This window comes from Erinaceus europaeus, chromosome 1, assembly GCF_950295315.1.
Source record: "Erinaceus europaeus chromosome 1, mEriEur2.1, whole genome shotgun sequence".
NCBI lineage: Eukaryota > Metazoa > Chordata > Mammalia > Eulipotyphla > Erinaceidae > Erinaceus > Erinaceus europaeus.
Window position 1 is genome coordinate 556297 of NC_080162.1, and position 16797 is coordinate 573093.

The following is a 16797-nucleotide window of genomic DNA, read 5'->3' on the forward strand; positions in this document are numbered from 1 at the left end:
GCAGGACTTGGATGATTTTGTCTTGGGCTGCGGAGGCGTCGCGGCCCTGCCCCAGGCCGCAGTCCTGGGTTCGATCCCCCTCAGTCGTCCGCAGGGAAGGGCTCTGCTGACCAGCACCGGGCAGGGAAGCAGCTTCCCCCGGGGGACGGGCACCCGCAGCAGCCCCGCCTGGTGGGGCGCAGGGCCGCGGCCTCGGGTGCTGATCCCCGGGGTGCTGTGGGGGTCTGGGTGCTGAGTCCCGGGACCTCTGGGTGCTGATCCCTGGGGTGCTGTGTGGTGCTGGGTGCTGATTCCCGGGGTGCTGTGTGGTGCTGGGTGCTAAGTCCCAGGGTGCTGTGTGGTGCTGGGTCCCGGGGTGCTGTGTGCTGAGTCCCGGGGTGCTGTGTGGGGGGCTGAGTGCTGAGTCCCAGGGTGCTGGGTGCTGAGTCCCGGGGTGCTGTGTGGTGCTGGGTGCTGATCCCGGGGTGTTGTGTAGTGCTGAGTCCCGGGGTGCTGTGTGGTGCTGGGTGCTGAGTCCCGGGGTGCTGTGTGGTGCTGTGTGGTGCTGGGTGCTGAGTCCCGGGGTGCTGTGTGGTGCTGGGTCCCGGGGTGCTGTGTGCTGAGTCCCGGGGTGCTGTGTGGGGGGCTGAGTGCTGAGTCCCAGGGTGCTGGGTGCTGAGTCCCGGGGTGCTGTGTGGTGCTGGGTGCTGATCCCGGGGTGTTGTGTAGTGCTGAGTCCTGGGGTGCTGTGTGTGGTGCTGAGTGCTGAGTCCCAGGGTGCTGGGTGCTGAGTCCCGGGGTGCTTAGTGCTGAGTCCCAGGGTGCTGTGTGGTGCTGAGTGCTGAGTCCCGGGGTGCTGTGTGGTGCTGATCCCGGGGTGCTGTGTGGTGCTGAGTCCCGGGGTGCTGTGTGGTGCTGAGTGCTGAGTCCCGGGGTGCTGTGTGATGCTGAGTGCTGAGTCCCAGGGTGCTTAGTGCTGAGTCCCGGGGTGCTGTGTGGTGCTGGGTGCTGAGTCCCGGGGTGCTGTGTGGTGCTGGGTGCTGAGTCCCGGGGTGCTGTGTGGTGCTGGGTGCTGAGTCCCGGGGTGCTGTGTGGTGCTGGGTGCTGAGTCCCGGGGTGCTGTGTGGTGCTGGGTGCTGAGTCCCGGGGTGCTGTGTGGTGCTGGGTGCTGAGTCCCGGGGTGCTGTGTGGTGCTGTGTGGTGCTGGGTGCTGAGTCCCGGGGTGCTGTGTGGTGCTGAGTCCCGAGTCCCGGGGTGCTGTGTGGTGCTGAGTCCCGAGTCCCGGGGTGCTGTGTGGTGCTGAGTCCCGAGTCCCGGGGTGCTGTGTGGTGCTGGGTGCTGAGTCCCGGGGTGCTGTGTGGTGCTGGGTGCTGAGTCCCGGGGTGCTGTGTGGTGCTGGGTGCTGAGTCCCGGGGTGCTGTGTGGTGCTGAGTGCTGAGTCCCGGGGTGCTGTGTGGTGCTGGGTGCTGAGTCCCGGGGTGCTGTGTGGTGCTGGGTGCTGAGTCCCGGGGTGCTGTGTGGTGCTGGGTGCTGAGTCCCGGGGTGCTGTGTGGTGCTGGGTGCTGAGTCCCGGGGTGCTGTGTGGTGCTGGGTGCTGAGTCCCGGGGTGCTGTGTGGTGCTGGGTGCTGAGTCCCGGGGTGCTGTGTGGTGCTGAGTGCTGAGTCCCGGGGTGCTGTGTGGTGCTGGGTGCTGAGTCCCGAGTCCCGGGGTGCCGGGTGCTGATCCCCGAAGGACCGGGCACCCAGCGCCCCCGCCCGCAAAGCCGCCGCTCTGTAGGGGCCGCGGGCTTCCCGCAGCAGAGTTCGCGCGCCTTCTCGTCCTCTCGCGTGACTCGATTCGCGGGCCCCGCCCCGCACCCGGCCGACCAATCCCCGGCCCCGCCCCGCGCGCGTCACAATGGCGCCCGCGAAGCCCCGCCTCCTGACGGCCCCGCGGAGGCCCCGCCCCGCGCCCGGCCGACCAATCCCTGGCCCCGCTTTGCGCGCGTCACAATGGCGCCCGCGTAGCCCCGCCCCCCGGACGCCGCCGCGGAGGCTCCGCCCCGCCACGGTCTTTGCGTCTTTCCGTCTCCGTGGTGGAAGGAGGACTCTCGGCTTCTGCCCTGAGGAGAAGGTGCGCTGCGGGGCGCGACCGGCTGGCGCCTTCGCCGGCGGCCGGGGGGCGGCTGGGCGGGCGTGGGGGGCCTCTCAGGCTCTCGCCTCGCTTCGGGGCGCCGGCGCGCAGGCCGCCGCGGGTGGGACGCCGGGGGCTGAGGGGCTTCCGGAGGCGCCGCGTGCGCGGCCGGGCGGGCGGGCGGGAGGGAGGGAGGCCTGGGCCCGCGCGCCTCGCCCCGCCCGGGCTCGCTGCCTGGGTCTCCATGGCGACGGCAAACACGCCTCAACTGCCTCGGCCACAACCGCCAAGCGCGCGCGTTCCGCCCTCTAGGTGCTGCGAGGACCGAGCGGGGCGCCGGATGTGAGAGCGGCAGCGCGGCGACGCGGAGCCTGAGGTGAGCTGAGGGGACGGCGGCTTCGCGCCGGGGCGGGACGCGGGCGGCGGGCGGGCGGGCGGCGTGGGGAGGACGCGGGCGGCGGGCGGCGGGGCCGAGGCGCGGGGCCGAGGCGCCGGCAGCGTGAGGGCCGCGGCCCGGCTGAGGGGAAAGCGCCGCCTCGGCGAGGCCGCGCCGCTGGTTGCGCAAGTGTGGCGGCCGCCCCTCCCCCGCCCACGTTCCCGCTCGCGGCGCCGCAGTTTGGGCCCCGCGGCGTCTGCGTCCCTCCCCCACCCCGCCCGCCGCCCGCCGTCGGCTGCTGCCCGGCGCCCTCCGCTCGTCCGCACTCTCCTCAGCGCGGGGCTGGGCGGCGCCCGCGGAAACTTGTGGAGGCGCCGCGGCCGCTGGGGCCGGTGGCCACGTGACGCCCGGCGCGGCCGTTTGTTCCCGGCGGGCGGGCGGGCGCGCTTGGAGAACGCGGGGCCGGGCCGGGCCGGCGTCCCCGCCTCGAGGGCCCCCGCGCGGTGAGTCCGGAGGGCGGAGGGCGGAGGGCTGGCCTCCCCGCCGCGCCAACGGTCTTTCCGGCCTCGCCCCGTTGGCCGCGCCGGCCCGTGACCGTTTCCGTCCAGTCGGGGTCTTGCCGCCTGCGCGGTCGCGGCGGTTCTTCGCGACGCCGCTCCGCTCCCCTCCCCCAGCGAATCCGCTTCTGGGCGGCCGAGGCGGAGGCCGAGTGGGGCAGCTGGTCGGGGAGGCGCGGCCCGGGGGGCGCCCTGGGAGTCTGGGGGCGGGGCGGGGCGGGGCGGGGCTGGGCGTCCGTCTGTCCGTCCGTCCGTCCGAGCCTCGGGGAGTCGGGCGCGCACGCCCAGACTCTGGGGGGACTTGCTGTTCCCTGGTGGGCGAGCTAAGATGGAGGCCGGGGCTCGGCAGGGCCGTTGGAGGAGCCGCCACCCGGCGCGGCTTGCGCGGAGCCCGGGCCCGAGACTCGGGGCTTTCTGCGTCTGAGAGCCTGGCGCGACCGGAAGCCCTGCCGCGGGTTTCCACGGCCGACACACGCGAGGGTTCGTTTTGTCTGTTTGCTTTTTTCACCACTTCAGGGTTGTTGCTGGGGCTCGGCACAGCGCTACGAGTTGCCCGTGCCGAACCGAGCGGCCATTTTCCCCCTTTTTCATTTTTATGTTTTGTTCTGATAGCTAGAAACTGAGGGGAGGGAGAGAGAAAAGACCTGCTTCACCCCCACAGTTGGTGGCCTCTCCTTTGCACGTGGTAAATGTGTGTGCTCAACCGGGAGGGCTACCACCTGGCCCCACTTTTTTTTTTTTGTAATCTGCTCAACTCTGGCTTACCGGGGTGCCGGAGGATTGAGCCTGGCACCTCAGGCACGAAAGTGCTGCATGAACTTCTGAACTCCCACCTCGTAGTAAAATTTTGATTTGTGAGTATATTTTTACATTTTTATTTTTAGATATAGAAAGCAACTCACAGTGCCAAAACTTGCTTTCAGTGCTGTGATGTGGGTCAGGCTTGAGCCTGGGTATTATTGCACATGGAAAAACAGCTCATCCAAACGAGTTATTTGGAAATTTCTTTGACTTTTTTTGTTAATTCATTTACTTGGTTTGAATGGGAATCCCAACAAGGTTATAAAGTTATGGATGGGAGGGCGATCTAGCTGCGACATCTGTCACCCCATTGATCGTCAGGGTTGATTTGACTGGCTAGCCGGGTGTCCCTTCCACACCGCCCCATGTGCTTGCCTCCCGAAGGTGCGTCGTCTTCACTGTCCTGTGAAATTTAGGGTCTTGGGTCGGAGGCGGTGTGTAGTGTGACAGGACTGCTGGATTTGCCCGAAGTTTGATCCGCTGGCATCACATAAGCCGTAGTAGTAGTATTTTGGATTTTTCCATTGAATACATGTTTTAACAAGTTTAATGCAAACTAACCATGCAATTGTACCCTTGATAGTTTGCTTTCTACTGGTGGAAAGAAATGTGTTTACAGCATTTTGACGCTTTTCTATGTAATTAAAAAACTTTCGAGGGAAATGTGATCAACAGCTAGAAATGGCAGTTCAGTTCCTTGAGTGTTCCACTAGTGTTCAGTAGTTACATGTTCATTGTGATTGCGATTTTTTTAGTTTTTTGTTCACTTTAAGATGCTCACCTTTATTTGTTCCTTTCTACATGGTTTTCCGAAGTGTACTGTATCTTGTATACGTGCAAAGAGCTCTGGAGTGTGGTAAATCTTTACTGTACACTAACAGTCCTTTCAAGTCCTTTCTCAAGTCCTTTCAGTTAATAATAATAAAAATTATTTGTTAATAAGAAAGGTGTCAATGCTGCCGGGGGGGAGGGGGAATTGAACTTGGGACCTCATGCTTGAGAACCCAATGCTTTTTATATACTGGCCATGCTCATAATTGTTTATTGTTGCATGGTACCTTCAATTCTTCTTAAACACGTCTCAGTCCTTGCCGTTTAATTTTCATTCCATCTGTTCTCACTATTTTTCTTTTTTTTTTTTAATCATATTTATTTTATTTATTGGGTAGAGATAGCCAGAAATTGAGAGGAGGAGGGGAGATAGAGGGAGAGAGACCGAGACACCTGCAGACTTGCTTCACCACTCGCAAAGCTTTCCCCCTGCAGGTGGGGACTGGGGGCTCGAACCCGGGTCCTTGTGCACTGTAACATGTGCGCTCAGCCAGGTGCACCACCGCCCTGCCCTCTCACCATTTTTCTAACTTGATGGTTAGGCTTGTGTTTGAAGCAAAACTCAAATTTCACCACATTCCATTTTGAAACAAGTTCCCAGTCAGGGCCTTAGGATAAAGATCAAAATGGGGAACCAGGCCTAAAAGGACCTTCCTCTGCCTTTTGTTCTCAGGCCTGGCTGCAGGTGTTTTCAGATAATTTCTCAGTACAACATGCCTCCCAGTGTCCTCTGTACTTACTGTTCCTTCACTGGTGGCTAGGGAACCATATCATGATTAATTATTAACAGTAGTTTCACTAGCTTCTCTGGCAACTTACGCCAAGAAAGGACTACATGAAACTCAACTGCAGCGTATACATTAAAAGGGAGAAAGTAAAAACCAAATACCTGACTTGAAAAATATTTTATTAACGATCTATGGAGATGGAGCTATGGCATTGCCAGCAGTTAGATGAGTAAATTAAATAGCATTTCTGAAGCAGTTGAGGACCCAGGTTGTAGAGAAACCAAAAAACTTACCGAGGACGACTTAGTTTTCCTTCTGAATGTATTAATAACTCCAGGAAGTATGAGCTTGCAATGTCTTATTTTGCATGGAATGGTTAGGTTTCCTGCCGAACTTACAGTTTCAACCTCTACCCCACACTTCCTACGCTCTGGTAATTGAGAAGTGAATCTTGCTTGTCCCACTCAAATGTTTCAAACTATGTAAGAACTCATTTTAAAATTAATCAGTAAATATATTTTAATATTAGTATACCTAGCATGTTTAAATATATCAAACATTACCAATTTGATTTTCAAGTTCCATATCTCTAAATTTTATTTACTGGGAGACAGCCATCTGTAAAGCTGTTAAAGACTTAATGCCTAAATTACCACTACAAACCAAAATTGAGAAATTTTGTTTAGTTTCCCCATCTGTTTTCTGACCCTGTGCATTTTACCGTAAGTTTTATAATTTGGATGCCTTAAGTGTTTTTTTACCAGAGCTGTGTAGTTCCGGCATCTGAGACCACTGGCATGCATTTCGGTGCACATTTAATACCTTTCTGATTTCTAAAGTAGATTGGGCTTCACTGCGCTGAGCTGTCCCCCCCTTTTTTGGGGGTAGACGGATCCTACTGGAGCAAAGCCACCTTTAGTGTGGGGGCCATCCTGGAACTGGGTCCTGAACATAAAAAAGCAGACGCGTTTTCCTGTGGTTTTTTTAAAAGACTCATTCTATCCCTTTATATTTTAAAAAAATTATCTTTATTTACTGGATAGAGACAGCCGGAAATAGGGATAGACAAAGACACCCTGCAGCCCTGCTTTTTAAAAAAAGCCGAAGGTTTTTAAAAAAAAAACCTGCAGGTGGGGAGGGGGCTCGAACCTAGGCCTTGGTGTTCAACCAAGTGTGCCACCACCTAGCTCCTCCCTTTTTCTTTATAAAATGAGCTGATTACAAAAAGCCACAGTACGTGAAAGTATGTGAAGAGGCAAGTGTGATGGATCTCTCGTTTGAATAACATGTAACTTCATTTCCGCGCTTTCCCGGAACCCCTCTTGGAGTTTGCGGACCCACTGACTAGGTCTTGGAGCCTTGCCCTGGCCGCAGCGTTTGCGCGGCGCGCCCCTTTCCAATTACTGAGGTGTGAGCTACCTTTGCCTTAGTTCCCTAAAGGTCCCCCCCCCCCCCCCCCCCCCCGCACTGGGCTTTCCGGCCCCTTCCCCGCCGCCTCCCACTTCCTCCCGCCGGGCCACACCTGCGGAGCCTTTCTATTGGTGACATCGTGGCGGGCTGCCGGTGGAGGCGCTTCCTACTCTGCCCACGTGACCCACGTCCGGCTCGCGCCCTGCCCTCCCAGTCACGCGGCCTCTGCCTGCCTGCGGGACGCAGCTCCGCGCGCGCGGCCTTCCCGACTCCAGCCGGGTGGCCAGGCCCGATCGGACCCGGAGCCGGAGCCGGAGCCGGACCGAGGTGGTGAGCCCGAGAGAGACCCCGCCCTCCTTGGCGCAGCTGCGGCGGGAGAAGTTCGCGGCCGAGCTCGGCCCCCCTCCCCCTCCCGCTCCCCCGCCCCCTCCCCTCCCCCCGCGCCCCAGGAGGCGCCTCCTCCCCCCCCCCCCGCCCTCCCCACCCGGCAGCCCCTGCGCCGGTGACCTTCCCCTCCCCCCGCCGGGCCCCGGCCCCGCCCCGGAAGCTCCGGCCGGCCCCGCCCAGGCTCCGCCGCGCGGCCTGTTGCGGTGCGTCCGGGACCCGCCGCTTCGCTTCCCGCCGAAAGCTCGGGCCGGGCGACCTGGACGGAGGCGCAGCTGGGTCCCCGCTCGCTCGGGGCCTCGGGACCCGCTTCCGGCCGAGGCTGCCGCTCCACGCCGGTAGGTGCGGGGGAGGTGCGGGGCTCCGGCCGCCGGGGCCTGCGCCGCGGATTCCCGCCCGACCCGCGTTCGTCACGCGGCCGGGGAGGCGCCTGGCTGGCGCGCGTCCATTGTTAGCCGGTCCCGCGGATCCCGGGGCCCCAGCAACCCGAGCCGGGCGGACGCCGCGGGTCCCCACACGCCGGTTCCGAGCGGCGCCGCGGCTTTCTCCTTTGGGGAACTTTCCTTGGGGGCATTTTCCCTCAAGTTAAGATGCTCAGGCAGCCTAGTGGAGGCTCGGGTTCGAATCCCTAGCAGGCGACGAGCTGTGCTCTAGTCTTTTCTCCTCCCGCTCTGGCGGGATAGCCTGACTGGACCGCCCTCCTTGCGTCTCGTCCCGATGGAGCCCCGTACACTGAGCATTTCTCCCGCGTATAAGAGCCCGGTGCTTCTAGATGTCCCCACGGACTGGTTGTTTTCCTCTTGCTGCTCTTGACCCTAGGGGACGGCCAACCATTTAAATGTGAAGGGCGGGCGGGCCGGCGGGCGGGCAAACCAGGTGCAGTCTTTGAATCCAGATAAGCTTTCATTCCCAGCCCTGCCTCTCCCGCTCAGTTCCTTTCTCTAGCTCTAGTGTGCTGGGACATTGAGGCAATTCTTTCTCTTATTTTTTAGGACAAATCACTACCCACCAGGAGAGTCTCCAACTGAACGTATCCCTTTGTGCTCTTAAGGTAAGTTGACTTAATAGTAATTTCTGTCTACATTTCACTCAAGCAATTGCAGTAAAATAATGGATAACTTAAAATTAAAAAAATGTTAAGAGCTGTGGACTTCTAAGCATAACTCCCCGCGGATCTGGAAATAATAGATGGTTCATGTCACATGAGAGGTAGAAACCAGACACCTCCAGTGTGCTTGTCACCAGGAAGACACCGGTGGTACCATGCAAGTCCTGTGCTATGTAAGTTTTTTTTATCGGGGAAGTTTAGAATTTTTCTTTCAGTGTTAGAGGAAGATACTGAAAGACGAGAACTGCTCTAGTGCTTATGGTGGTGCAGAGGGTTGAACCTGGGAATCTCATGAAAGCTTTGTGTAGCCACTATGCTGTCTTCCCCAGTCCTAATTTTAAAAGTTTGAGGACTTCTCTATATAGTTCTGGAGGTGACACAATGGGCAAACCGTGATTCCTTGCAAGGCAGATCCGACACTCTGGTTCTCACTCTTAAAAAAAAAAAAACACTGCTCAGCTTTTTCTTGTATGGAGATTGATTCTGGAATTTTGGAACCTCAGGCATGAGAGTCCTACCACAGAAAAATTTCAAAACATTTTGTGAGGTAGCATTTGTAAACTATTACTAGTTCAGAAATACAGTGTATTTGAAAACAGTAAATTTTACTAGAGCACTATATAGTCTTGATTTTTATAGTCTGTTCCTGACCCAAGGCTGAGACTAGTGAGATTAAGCTATTCAGAAGGTTGGAGATTAAAAAAGAACATAAAAGTCAAAAAGCAGAGAGGAGTAAATACAGAAAATTCCAGGATGGAGTAGTCCATGGCTAACCTAAATAGACTTCTTTCATTTTCTTCCTTTTTTTAAAATCAGGTCTGGCTGCAGAACATTGAACTTGGGACCTCAGGCAGGAGAATGTTTGCATAACCATTATGCTATTTACCCCCACCCAGAAATTCATTTTTTAAAATAATTTTCACTTATTTTAATGAGAAATAGGTATAGAGGGAAGGATACTGAAAGAGACCAGAACTGCTCAGTTCTGGTTTATGGTGGTGCTGGGGATTGAACCTGAGATCTCAGCTTCAGGCTTTTAAAGCATTTGCATAACCATTAGGCTATCTCCCCAGCCCAAAACTCAAGCCTTTTATCTCTGGGAAGACAGCTACTGCAGAGGATTTAAAAGTACTTTTAAGGGTAGGAAGATAGTATGATGCTTATGCCCAGAGGCTCACGCCTGAGGCTTTAAAAGTCCCAGGTTCAATTCCCCACATCTTCTAGTAACTGAAGAACGAGATAGCTGTGTGTGTGTATCCCCCCTGTATCCCTCCTGTTGTTGTGCACATGAGCTAGATAGATTCTGGGTATTCTGGAATGTTCTGTTGGTACTGAAATTAAAAAGCAATACCAGAAAATAGGGGTTAGGAGTATGAGGCCATTGAAAAAAGAAAACTAAAACTTTCAATAATTCAGGTCATGGAAAGATGAGATTTGAGTTGAAGAAAACATGCTGCATTTGTAGCTTTGAAAAGGGAGTTGCAGTCTGGGCCTCAGGGAGAGAGGTCAAATGGGCTCCTGGAGATCTGAGAGGTGTGAAACTCCCAAACCCAGGGATTGCCTTATATTCATTGTTGAGGAACTATGTATGGAAAGAGGCTGTTAAGAGTAGGGAATGAACAGGAAAACAAAGAGAGTTGCATCATAGGCACCAAGGGAAGAAAAATGGTTTCCAGTGGGAATACTTTGATCATGCTTTGAACTACTGATAGAAAGATGATAAAATATTCTCTCCTTGGAAGTCAGTGGCTGGTAGTGAAATATAGAGGTCTCATGCAAAAGGTTCTCATTCAGCCTGCACACACCATCATAAGCCAGAACTGCAGTGCTCTTGGGGTTGAGGGCTGAGAAGTTCATCAGCAAATTAGTTGATTTGGTTTGAGATTGATTAGAATCTGAGTTGACTCACAGGTGAAGGTGTTTTGTGGAGGTCAAATGAAGATAAAGAATTTGAAGGTGGGGTTGGGGTTAAGGATAAGGAGTTCTTCACTAAAAGAAGCCAGCAGCTTGCTTGTACGTTACTTTGGACTTTTTGGCAGTTGCTTTCACTTTTTCAAAAATATTACTTATGGTAGTGGGGCGCTAGAACAGAGGTTCAGCGCATGAAGCACAAGGAGCGGCTTTAAGGGTCCTGGTTCAAGCCGCCCCTACCTGCTGCTGGGGGGTTGCTTCACAGGTGGTGAAGCAAGTCTGCAGGTGTCTTGTCTTTCTGTCCCTGGCTTCCCTTCCTCTCCATTTTTCTCTCTCCTATCTAACAATGATGACATCAATGACAATAATGACTACAACAATAAAAAAAACAAGGGCAACAAAAGGGAAAATTAGTAAAAGTTAAAAGTATAAAATAAGTTATTTATTAAAAATAAATACTAAAATAAAAGTTATTTATTAGGGACATTGAGAATACATAGGGAGAGAGACACTTGCAGCCCTGCTTGAAAGAAACTATCCCCTTGCATGGATTTGAACATGGGTTCTTGTGCATTGCAACATGTGCAACCGGGCATGCAACAGTCTGGCCTCAATGTACTCGTTTCTATTATTTGAAGATGAGAATGTGTAGTGTCACCATGGACTTTCAAGTTCTCAGAGTGGAAAGTGGCAGTGTCAGAGACAATGGTTTTACAGGCTTGTTGAGGTCAGGCTAGTTCGAACATCTGTCCCACAGTAGTGCATGTTCATGTCACCTGCGACAAATGTGGACAACTATGGGACAATAAGATTATTTGGAATCTTAAGGCTTAGGCAATTTGAGTAATAAGCTACATTTAGCACTTAAATTATTAAAAATTAACATCCTATAGAATGAGTCTAATGGCAATGTCTTATTTTAGTAATGTTATTTTAGTGTTTACTTTCATGTTTTAATGATTAGTAATCTCGATGTAAAGTGGGAAAACAGTATTTATAGTCTTCTTTCTGCATATTAAGTCAAACTTTTTTTTCCCCCTTTTCAGCCACAAATCTGCATCTGAGCTTGTACATCTGCCCTGTCAAATATCCATGATGCTGGGCCCTGAGGGAGGTGAAGGCTTTGTGGTCAAGCTCCGTGGCCTGCCTTGGTCCTGCTCAGTTGAGGATGTGCAGAACTTCCTCTCCGACTGCACAATTCATGATGGGGCTGCAGGTGTGCATTTCATCTACACTAGAGAAGGCAGGCAGAGTGGTGAGGCTTTTGTTGAACTTGAATCAGACGATGATATAAAGTTGGCCCTGAAAAAAGACAGGGAAAGCATGGGACACCGCTACATTGAGGTCTTCAAGTCTCACAGAACCGAGATGGATTGGGTGTTGAAGCACAGCGGTCCCAACAGCGCTGATACTGCCAATGATGGCTTCGTGCGACTTCGAGGACTCCCATTTGGATGCACCAAGGAAGAAATTGTTCAGTTCTTCTCAGGGTTGGAGATTGTGCCAAATGGGATCACACTGCCTGTTGACCCCGAGGGCAAGATCACTGGGGAAGCATTCGTGCAGTTTGCTTCCCAGGAGTTAGCTGAGAAGGCTCTAGGCAAGCACAAGGAAAGAATAGGGCACAGGTACATTGAAGTGTTCAAGAGCAGTCAGGAGGAGGTGAGGTCCTACTCAGACCCCCCTCTGAAGTTCATGTCTGTGCAGCGGCCAGGCCCCTATGACCGGCCTGGCACAGGCAGGAGATACATAGGCATTGTCAAGCAGGCAGGCTTGGATAGGATGAGGTCTGGTGCCTATAGTGCAGGCTATGGGGGATATGAGGAGTACAGTGGCCTCACTGATGGCTACGGCTTCACCACCGACCTCTTTGGGAGAGACCTCAGTTATTGTCTCTCAGGGATGTATGATCACAGATATGGAGATGGTGAGTTCACTGTCCAGAGCACCACTGGACACTGCGTCCACATGAGGGGGCTGCCGTACAAAGCCACTGAGAACGACATTTACAACTTCTTCTCTCCACTCAACCCAGTGAGAGTCCATATTGAGATTGGCCCAGATGGAAGAGTCACCGGCGAAGCTGATGTTGAGTTTGCCACCCATGAGGAAGCTGTGGCAGCTATGTCCAAAGACAGGGCCAACATGCAGCACAGATACATAGAACTCTTCTTGAATTCCACAACAGGGGCCAGCAATGGGGCATATAGTAGTCAGATGATGCAAGGCATGGGAGTGTCCGCCCAGTCCACTTACAGTGGGCTTGAGAGCCAGTCAGTGAGCGGATGTTACGGGGCTGGCTACAGTGGCCAGAACAGCATGGGTGGCTATGACTAGTTTTGTAGAAGCATTTATTTCAATCAAATTTTCACATGCAACCAACAAGCAGTGAAAAGCAGATTTATTACTCTAGAGGAAGCTGTGGGACCCATTTTGCACCATGAGTTTGTGAAAATCTGGATTAAAAAATTACCTCTTCAGTGTTTTCTCATGCAAACTTTCTTCTAGCATGTGATATTGAGTAAACTAAAACTATTTTCAGCTTTTCTCAATTAACATTTTGGTAGCGTACTTCAGAGTGATGTTATCTGAGTTAAAGTAGTTTTGAATTTGTTCAATGTGGATCTTTGACACCACACCACCAAGAACACACTGGGGTTGAGACGTCTTTTTTTTTGGAAAACTCAAGGTGCTAGATCCCTAATTCAAAGAGGAGCATTTCTCATAATTGTTCATTTTAGTTTATTTTCATTTAAGATCTTTTAGGTTAAGTTTAAGCTTTTAAAAAGTTAGTTTTGAAAATTGAGACACAATACTAATACTGTAGGAATTGGTGAGGCCTTGACTTAAAAACTTTCTTTGTACTGTGATTTCCTTTTGGGTGTATTTTGCTAAGTGAAACTTGTTAAATTTTTTTGTTAACTAAAATTTTTTTCTTAAAATAAAGACTTTTTCACAATGACTGGCACAGTATCTACTCACCAAAAAGTTGAAAAATGATCGGTTTAAAGAGAGTTCATTTTAATGCCCATGTGATTTTTCTGAGTTTAGCGTTTCCCCCATTCAGACACAAATGAGATTAGGAATGTCAATGTATGGATGACGGAAAAGGTGGCCACGCAGCCCCATCACAGCCATGGCGGTGCCGCGCGCCTTTGAGTCGCTCCCGCTCCTGGCCGGCAGCCACGGTCCCTCGCGAACGCGGCTGTGCGAGTCAGGCAGCTTCACGCTCGGCCGACCATCATTTTATTGCGGCAAATAAAACCGTCAACCGGACAGTGTGAGTGGAGTTTCTTTCCAGACGCGGAGTCTGAGCAGCCCGCCCCGCTCAGTAGCGGCTCCCCGTGTCCTCGCTGGGGGGGGGGGGGGGGGAGGGGAGACGGCGGCCCTCGCGGAGACACGTGACCTGAGGGCAGCAGGTCCCCGGCCGCGCAGGCGCAGCGCTGTCCTGAGGGAGGGGGCAGGCGGCGCGCGCAGGCGCAGCGCTGTCCTGTGGGGTTGGAGGAGGGGCGGCGGGAGCTCGCGCACGCGCGGAAGCGTCCTGGACGAGCAGTGGCGCGCTCGCCCCACTTCCGCTCCCGCTGGCCTGCGCGCGACCGGGAGTTGTCTGTCCGCCCCGCCCTCCGCCGCTCCCGCGCACCTCGGCGGCCTCCGGGGACGTGACCAGCCTGAGGCTCGCGCCTTGTCCGCCCTTTCAGATTCGTGGAGATGCCGCCTCCTGCATCCCGGGTCAATGCCCAGCTCCGCCTCCAGTCTGGAGAACAAACTCCGTGTTCACTGGAGAGAGAGAGAGAGAGGAGCGGCCGCTGACGGGACTGAGGACATGGCGGGTGTTCACTGGAGAGAGAGAGAGAGAGGAGCGGCCGCTGACGGGACTGAGGACATGGCGGGTGTTCACTGGAGAGAGAGAGAGGAGCGGCCGCTGACGGGACTGAGGACATGGCGGGTGTTCACTGGAGAGAGAGAGAGAGAGGAGCGGCCGCTGACGGGACTGAGGACATGGCGGGTGTTCACTGGAGAGAGAGAGAGAGAGGAGCGGCCGCTGACGGGACTGAGGACATGGCGGGTGTTCACTGGAGAGAGAGAGAGAGAGGAGCGGCCGCTGACGGGACTGAGGACATGGCGGGTGTTCACTGGAGAGAGAGAGAGGAGCGGCCGCTGACGGGACTGAGGACATGGCGGGTGTTCACTGGAGAGAGAGAGAGAGAGGAGCGGCCGCTGACGGGACTGAGGACATGGCGGGTGTTCACTGGAGAGAGAGAGGAGCGGCCGCTGACGGGACTGAGGACATGGCGGGTGTTCACTGGAGAGAGAGAGAGGAGCGGCCGCTGACGGGACTGAGGACATGGCGGGTGTTCACTGGAGAGAGAGAGAGAGAGGAGCGGCCGCTGACGGGACTGAGGACATGGCGGGTGTTCACTGGAGAGAGAGAGAGAGAGGAGCGGCCGCTGACGGGACTGAGGACATGGCGGGTGTTCACTGGAGAGAGAGAGGAGGGCCTGCCCGCACAGCCCCTTTGATTGTAAAGATCAAACCAGTAAAGATCGACTTGAAAGGAGGGAGACATGGTTGACGCGGGGTGCGGGGACGAAGCTCGGACTTGACGCTTAGGGTCCCCGCCGCCCAGCTCAGCTGTGGAGCCTCTGGCGGCCCCCAGACGGGGACCCGGACGCGCGGTGTGGCGGGCAGGGTGCAGCGGCTCCCGGCTCCTGGACGCTGCTCAGTCGCAGGGACGCAGGGTCGCCGGCTCCTCCGGACTGTGGGGTATTGACAGCCCAGCCCCGTCGTCCTCCCCGCAGTGCGGCCGGCCGGCTGAGGGCACTGTGGGAGCAGGCTGTGCTGCCCACCCTGAAACAGGCCTGCTGACATAGCTCGCCTGGGTGGTGCGCCTGCTTTGCCTCCCCCTCTGTCTCTGTCTGGAAAAGTCCACCCAGAGTGGCGAAGCGCTGGCAGTGACAAAAACAAATAGGATGGGGGGGCACAGCATAGTGGTTATGCAGAGACTCGTGTCTAATACCGGGTCCAACCCACAGCAGCACCACTGTAAGCCAGAGCTGAGCACCGCTCGGGTTGAAAAAAAAAAAGAGAAGGGGGGAGTCGGGTGGCGCAAAGCACAAGGACCGGCCTAAGGATCCGGGTTCGAGCCCCCGGCTCCCCACCTGCAGGGGAGTCGCTTCACCACCTGTGAAGCAGGTCTGCCGGTGTCTGTCTTACTCCCTCCCCTCCCCCCCCCCCTTCCCTTCCTCTCTGTTTCTCTGTTCTATCCAACAACAACATCAATAACTACAACAATAAAACAAGGGCAACAAAAGAGAAAAAGGTGGTCTGGGAATGATACAGGGTAAAGCACTGGACTCTTTTGTATATGTAATTTTTTTTTAAATTACCTTTATTTGGATAGAGACAGCCAGAAATTGAGAGGGAAGAGGGTGATAGGTTCTCGAACCCAGGTTCCAGACAGACACCTGCAGCCCTGCTTTACCACTTTTGAAGGTATCCCCCTGCAGGTGGGGGCCGGTGTCTCGAACCTGGGTCCTTGCATACTGTGATATGTGTGCTCAGCCAGGTGTGCCACCACCCGGCCCCTGTATATGCAATTTTTAAATAAATATTTACTCTTGGATAAAGAGAGAGAAATTGAGAGGGGAGGGAGACATAAACAGACACCTGCACAAGGACCTGCATGAAGGATCCCGGTTCGAACCCCGGCTCCCCACCTGCAGGGGAGTCGCTTCACAGGCGGTGAAGCAGGTCTGCAGGTGTCTGTCTTTCTCTCCCCCTCTCTGTCTTCCCCTCCTCTCTCCCTTTCTCTCTGTCCTATCCAACAACGACAACAATAATAACTACAACAATAAAACAACAAGGGCAACAAAAGGGAATAAGTAAATATTAAAAAAAAAAACAAAAAACCAGAGACACCTATAGTCCTGCTTTACCATTTGGGGCTTGAACCCAGGTCCTTGTGCAGTGTACTGTGAGTCCTTAACCAGGTGCGCCACCACCTGGCCCCAAGCACTGGATTCTCAGCCACGAGGTCCAGAGTTCAGTCCCTGGCAGCACATGTACCAGACTGATGTCTGGTTCTCTCCCGCCTCCTGTCTCCAAGAATATGTGAAATCTGAAGGACATGCCGACCACGTGTGTGCGTCCACTGGATAAGCAGTTCTTAGCGAGGGCTCCCAGATGGGTGTGAGGGAGCCCGGTGGCTGGTCTAGAGGTCTGACTGGCCTCTACAGCAGTGAGTCAGGGAGGGGCGGCCGCACTGCCTGGTGGTGCGGAGGTCCTGTGGTGGGAGGGGGCACGTGGTGGGGAAGAGCTGAGCCACTGGGTTCCAGGCTTTGTTTATTGATGACAGAAAAGCTCGTCTGTCACTCTGGAACGTGTGGTGCGGGGAACTGAACTCGGGACCTCATGCTTTATCCACGGTGCCATCTCCTGGCCCACAGGTTGCGGGTGTCCAGGCAGGGAGTGCTGGCACGGAGCTCGGCACACACACAAGCAGCCCAGCTCCCTGGGCTCTGCGGCCGAGTGCTAGAATGTGCTGAACAGCAGCATTCTGGTGGAGTGCGAGGACCCAGGTTCAGGCCTCAGAGCCCCCA

At 54.9% G+C, this 16797-nt stretch overlaps 1 protein-coding gene across 6 annotated transcripts; it reads left to right on the forward strand.

The window, feature by feature from the left end:
- The first annotated feature begins 2391 nt into the window (after window positions 1-2391).
- On the forward strand, window positions 2392-13160 carry HNRNPF (heterogeneous nuclear ribonucleoprotein F). Of its 6 annotated transcripts, none has more exons than XM_060182029.1 (3): window positions 2392-2468; window positions 8172-8230; window positions 11245-13160. In XM_060182029.1, exon 3 carries the CDS (start codon window positions 11291-11293, stop codon window positions 12533-12535), a length of 1245 nt encoding a protein of 414 aa, XP_060038012.1. In that variant the 5' UTR covers window positions 2392-2468; window positions 8172-8230; window positions 11245-11290; the 3' UTR covers window positions 12536-13160. The 6 variants fall into 6 exon arrangements, with proteins under 6 accessions (XP_060038012.1, XP_060038582.1, XP_060037361.1 ...); XM_060182599.1 differs by lacking the exon at window positions 2392-2468 and adding an exon at window positions 3162-3172; XM_060181378.1 differs by lacking the exon at window positions 2392-2468 and adding an exon at window positions 3323-3505.
- Window positions 13161-16797: the final 3637 nt, after the last annotated feature.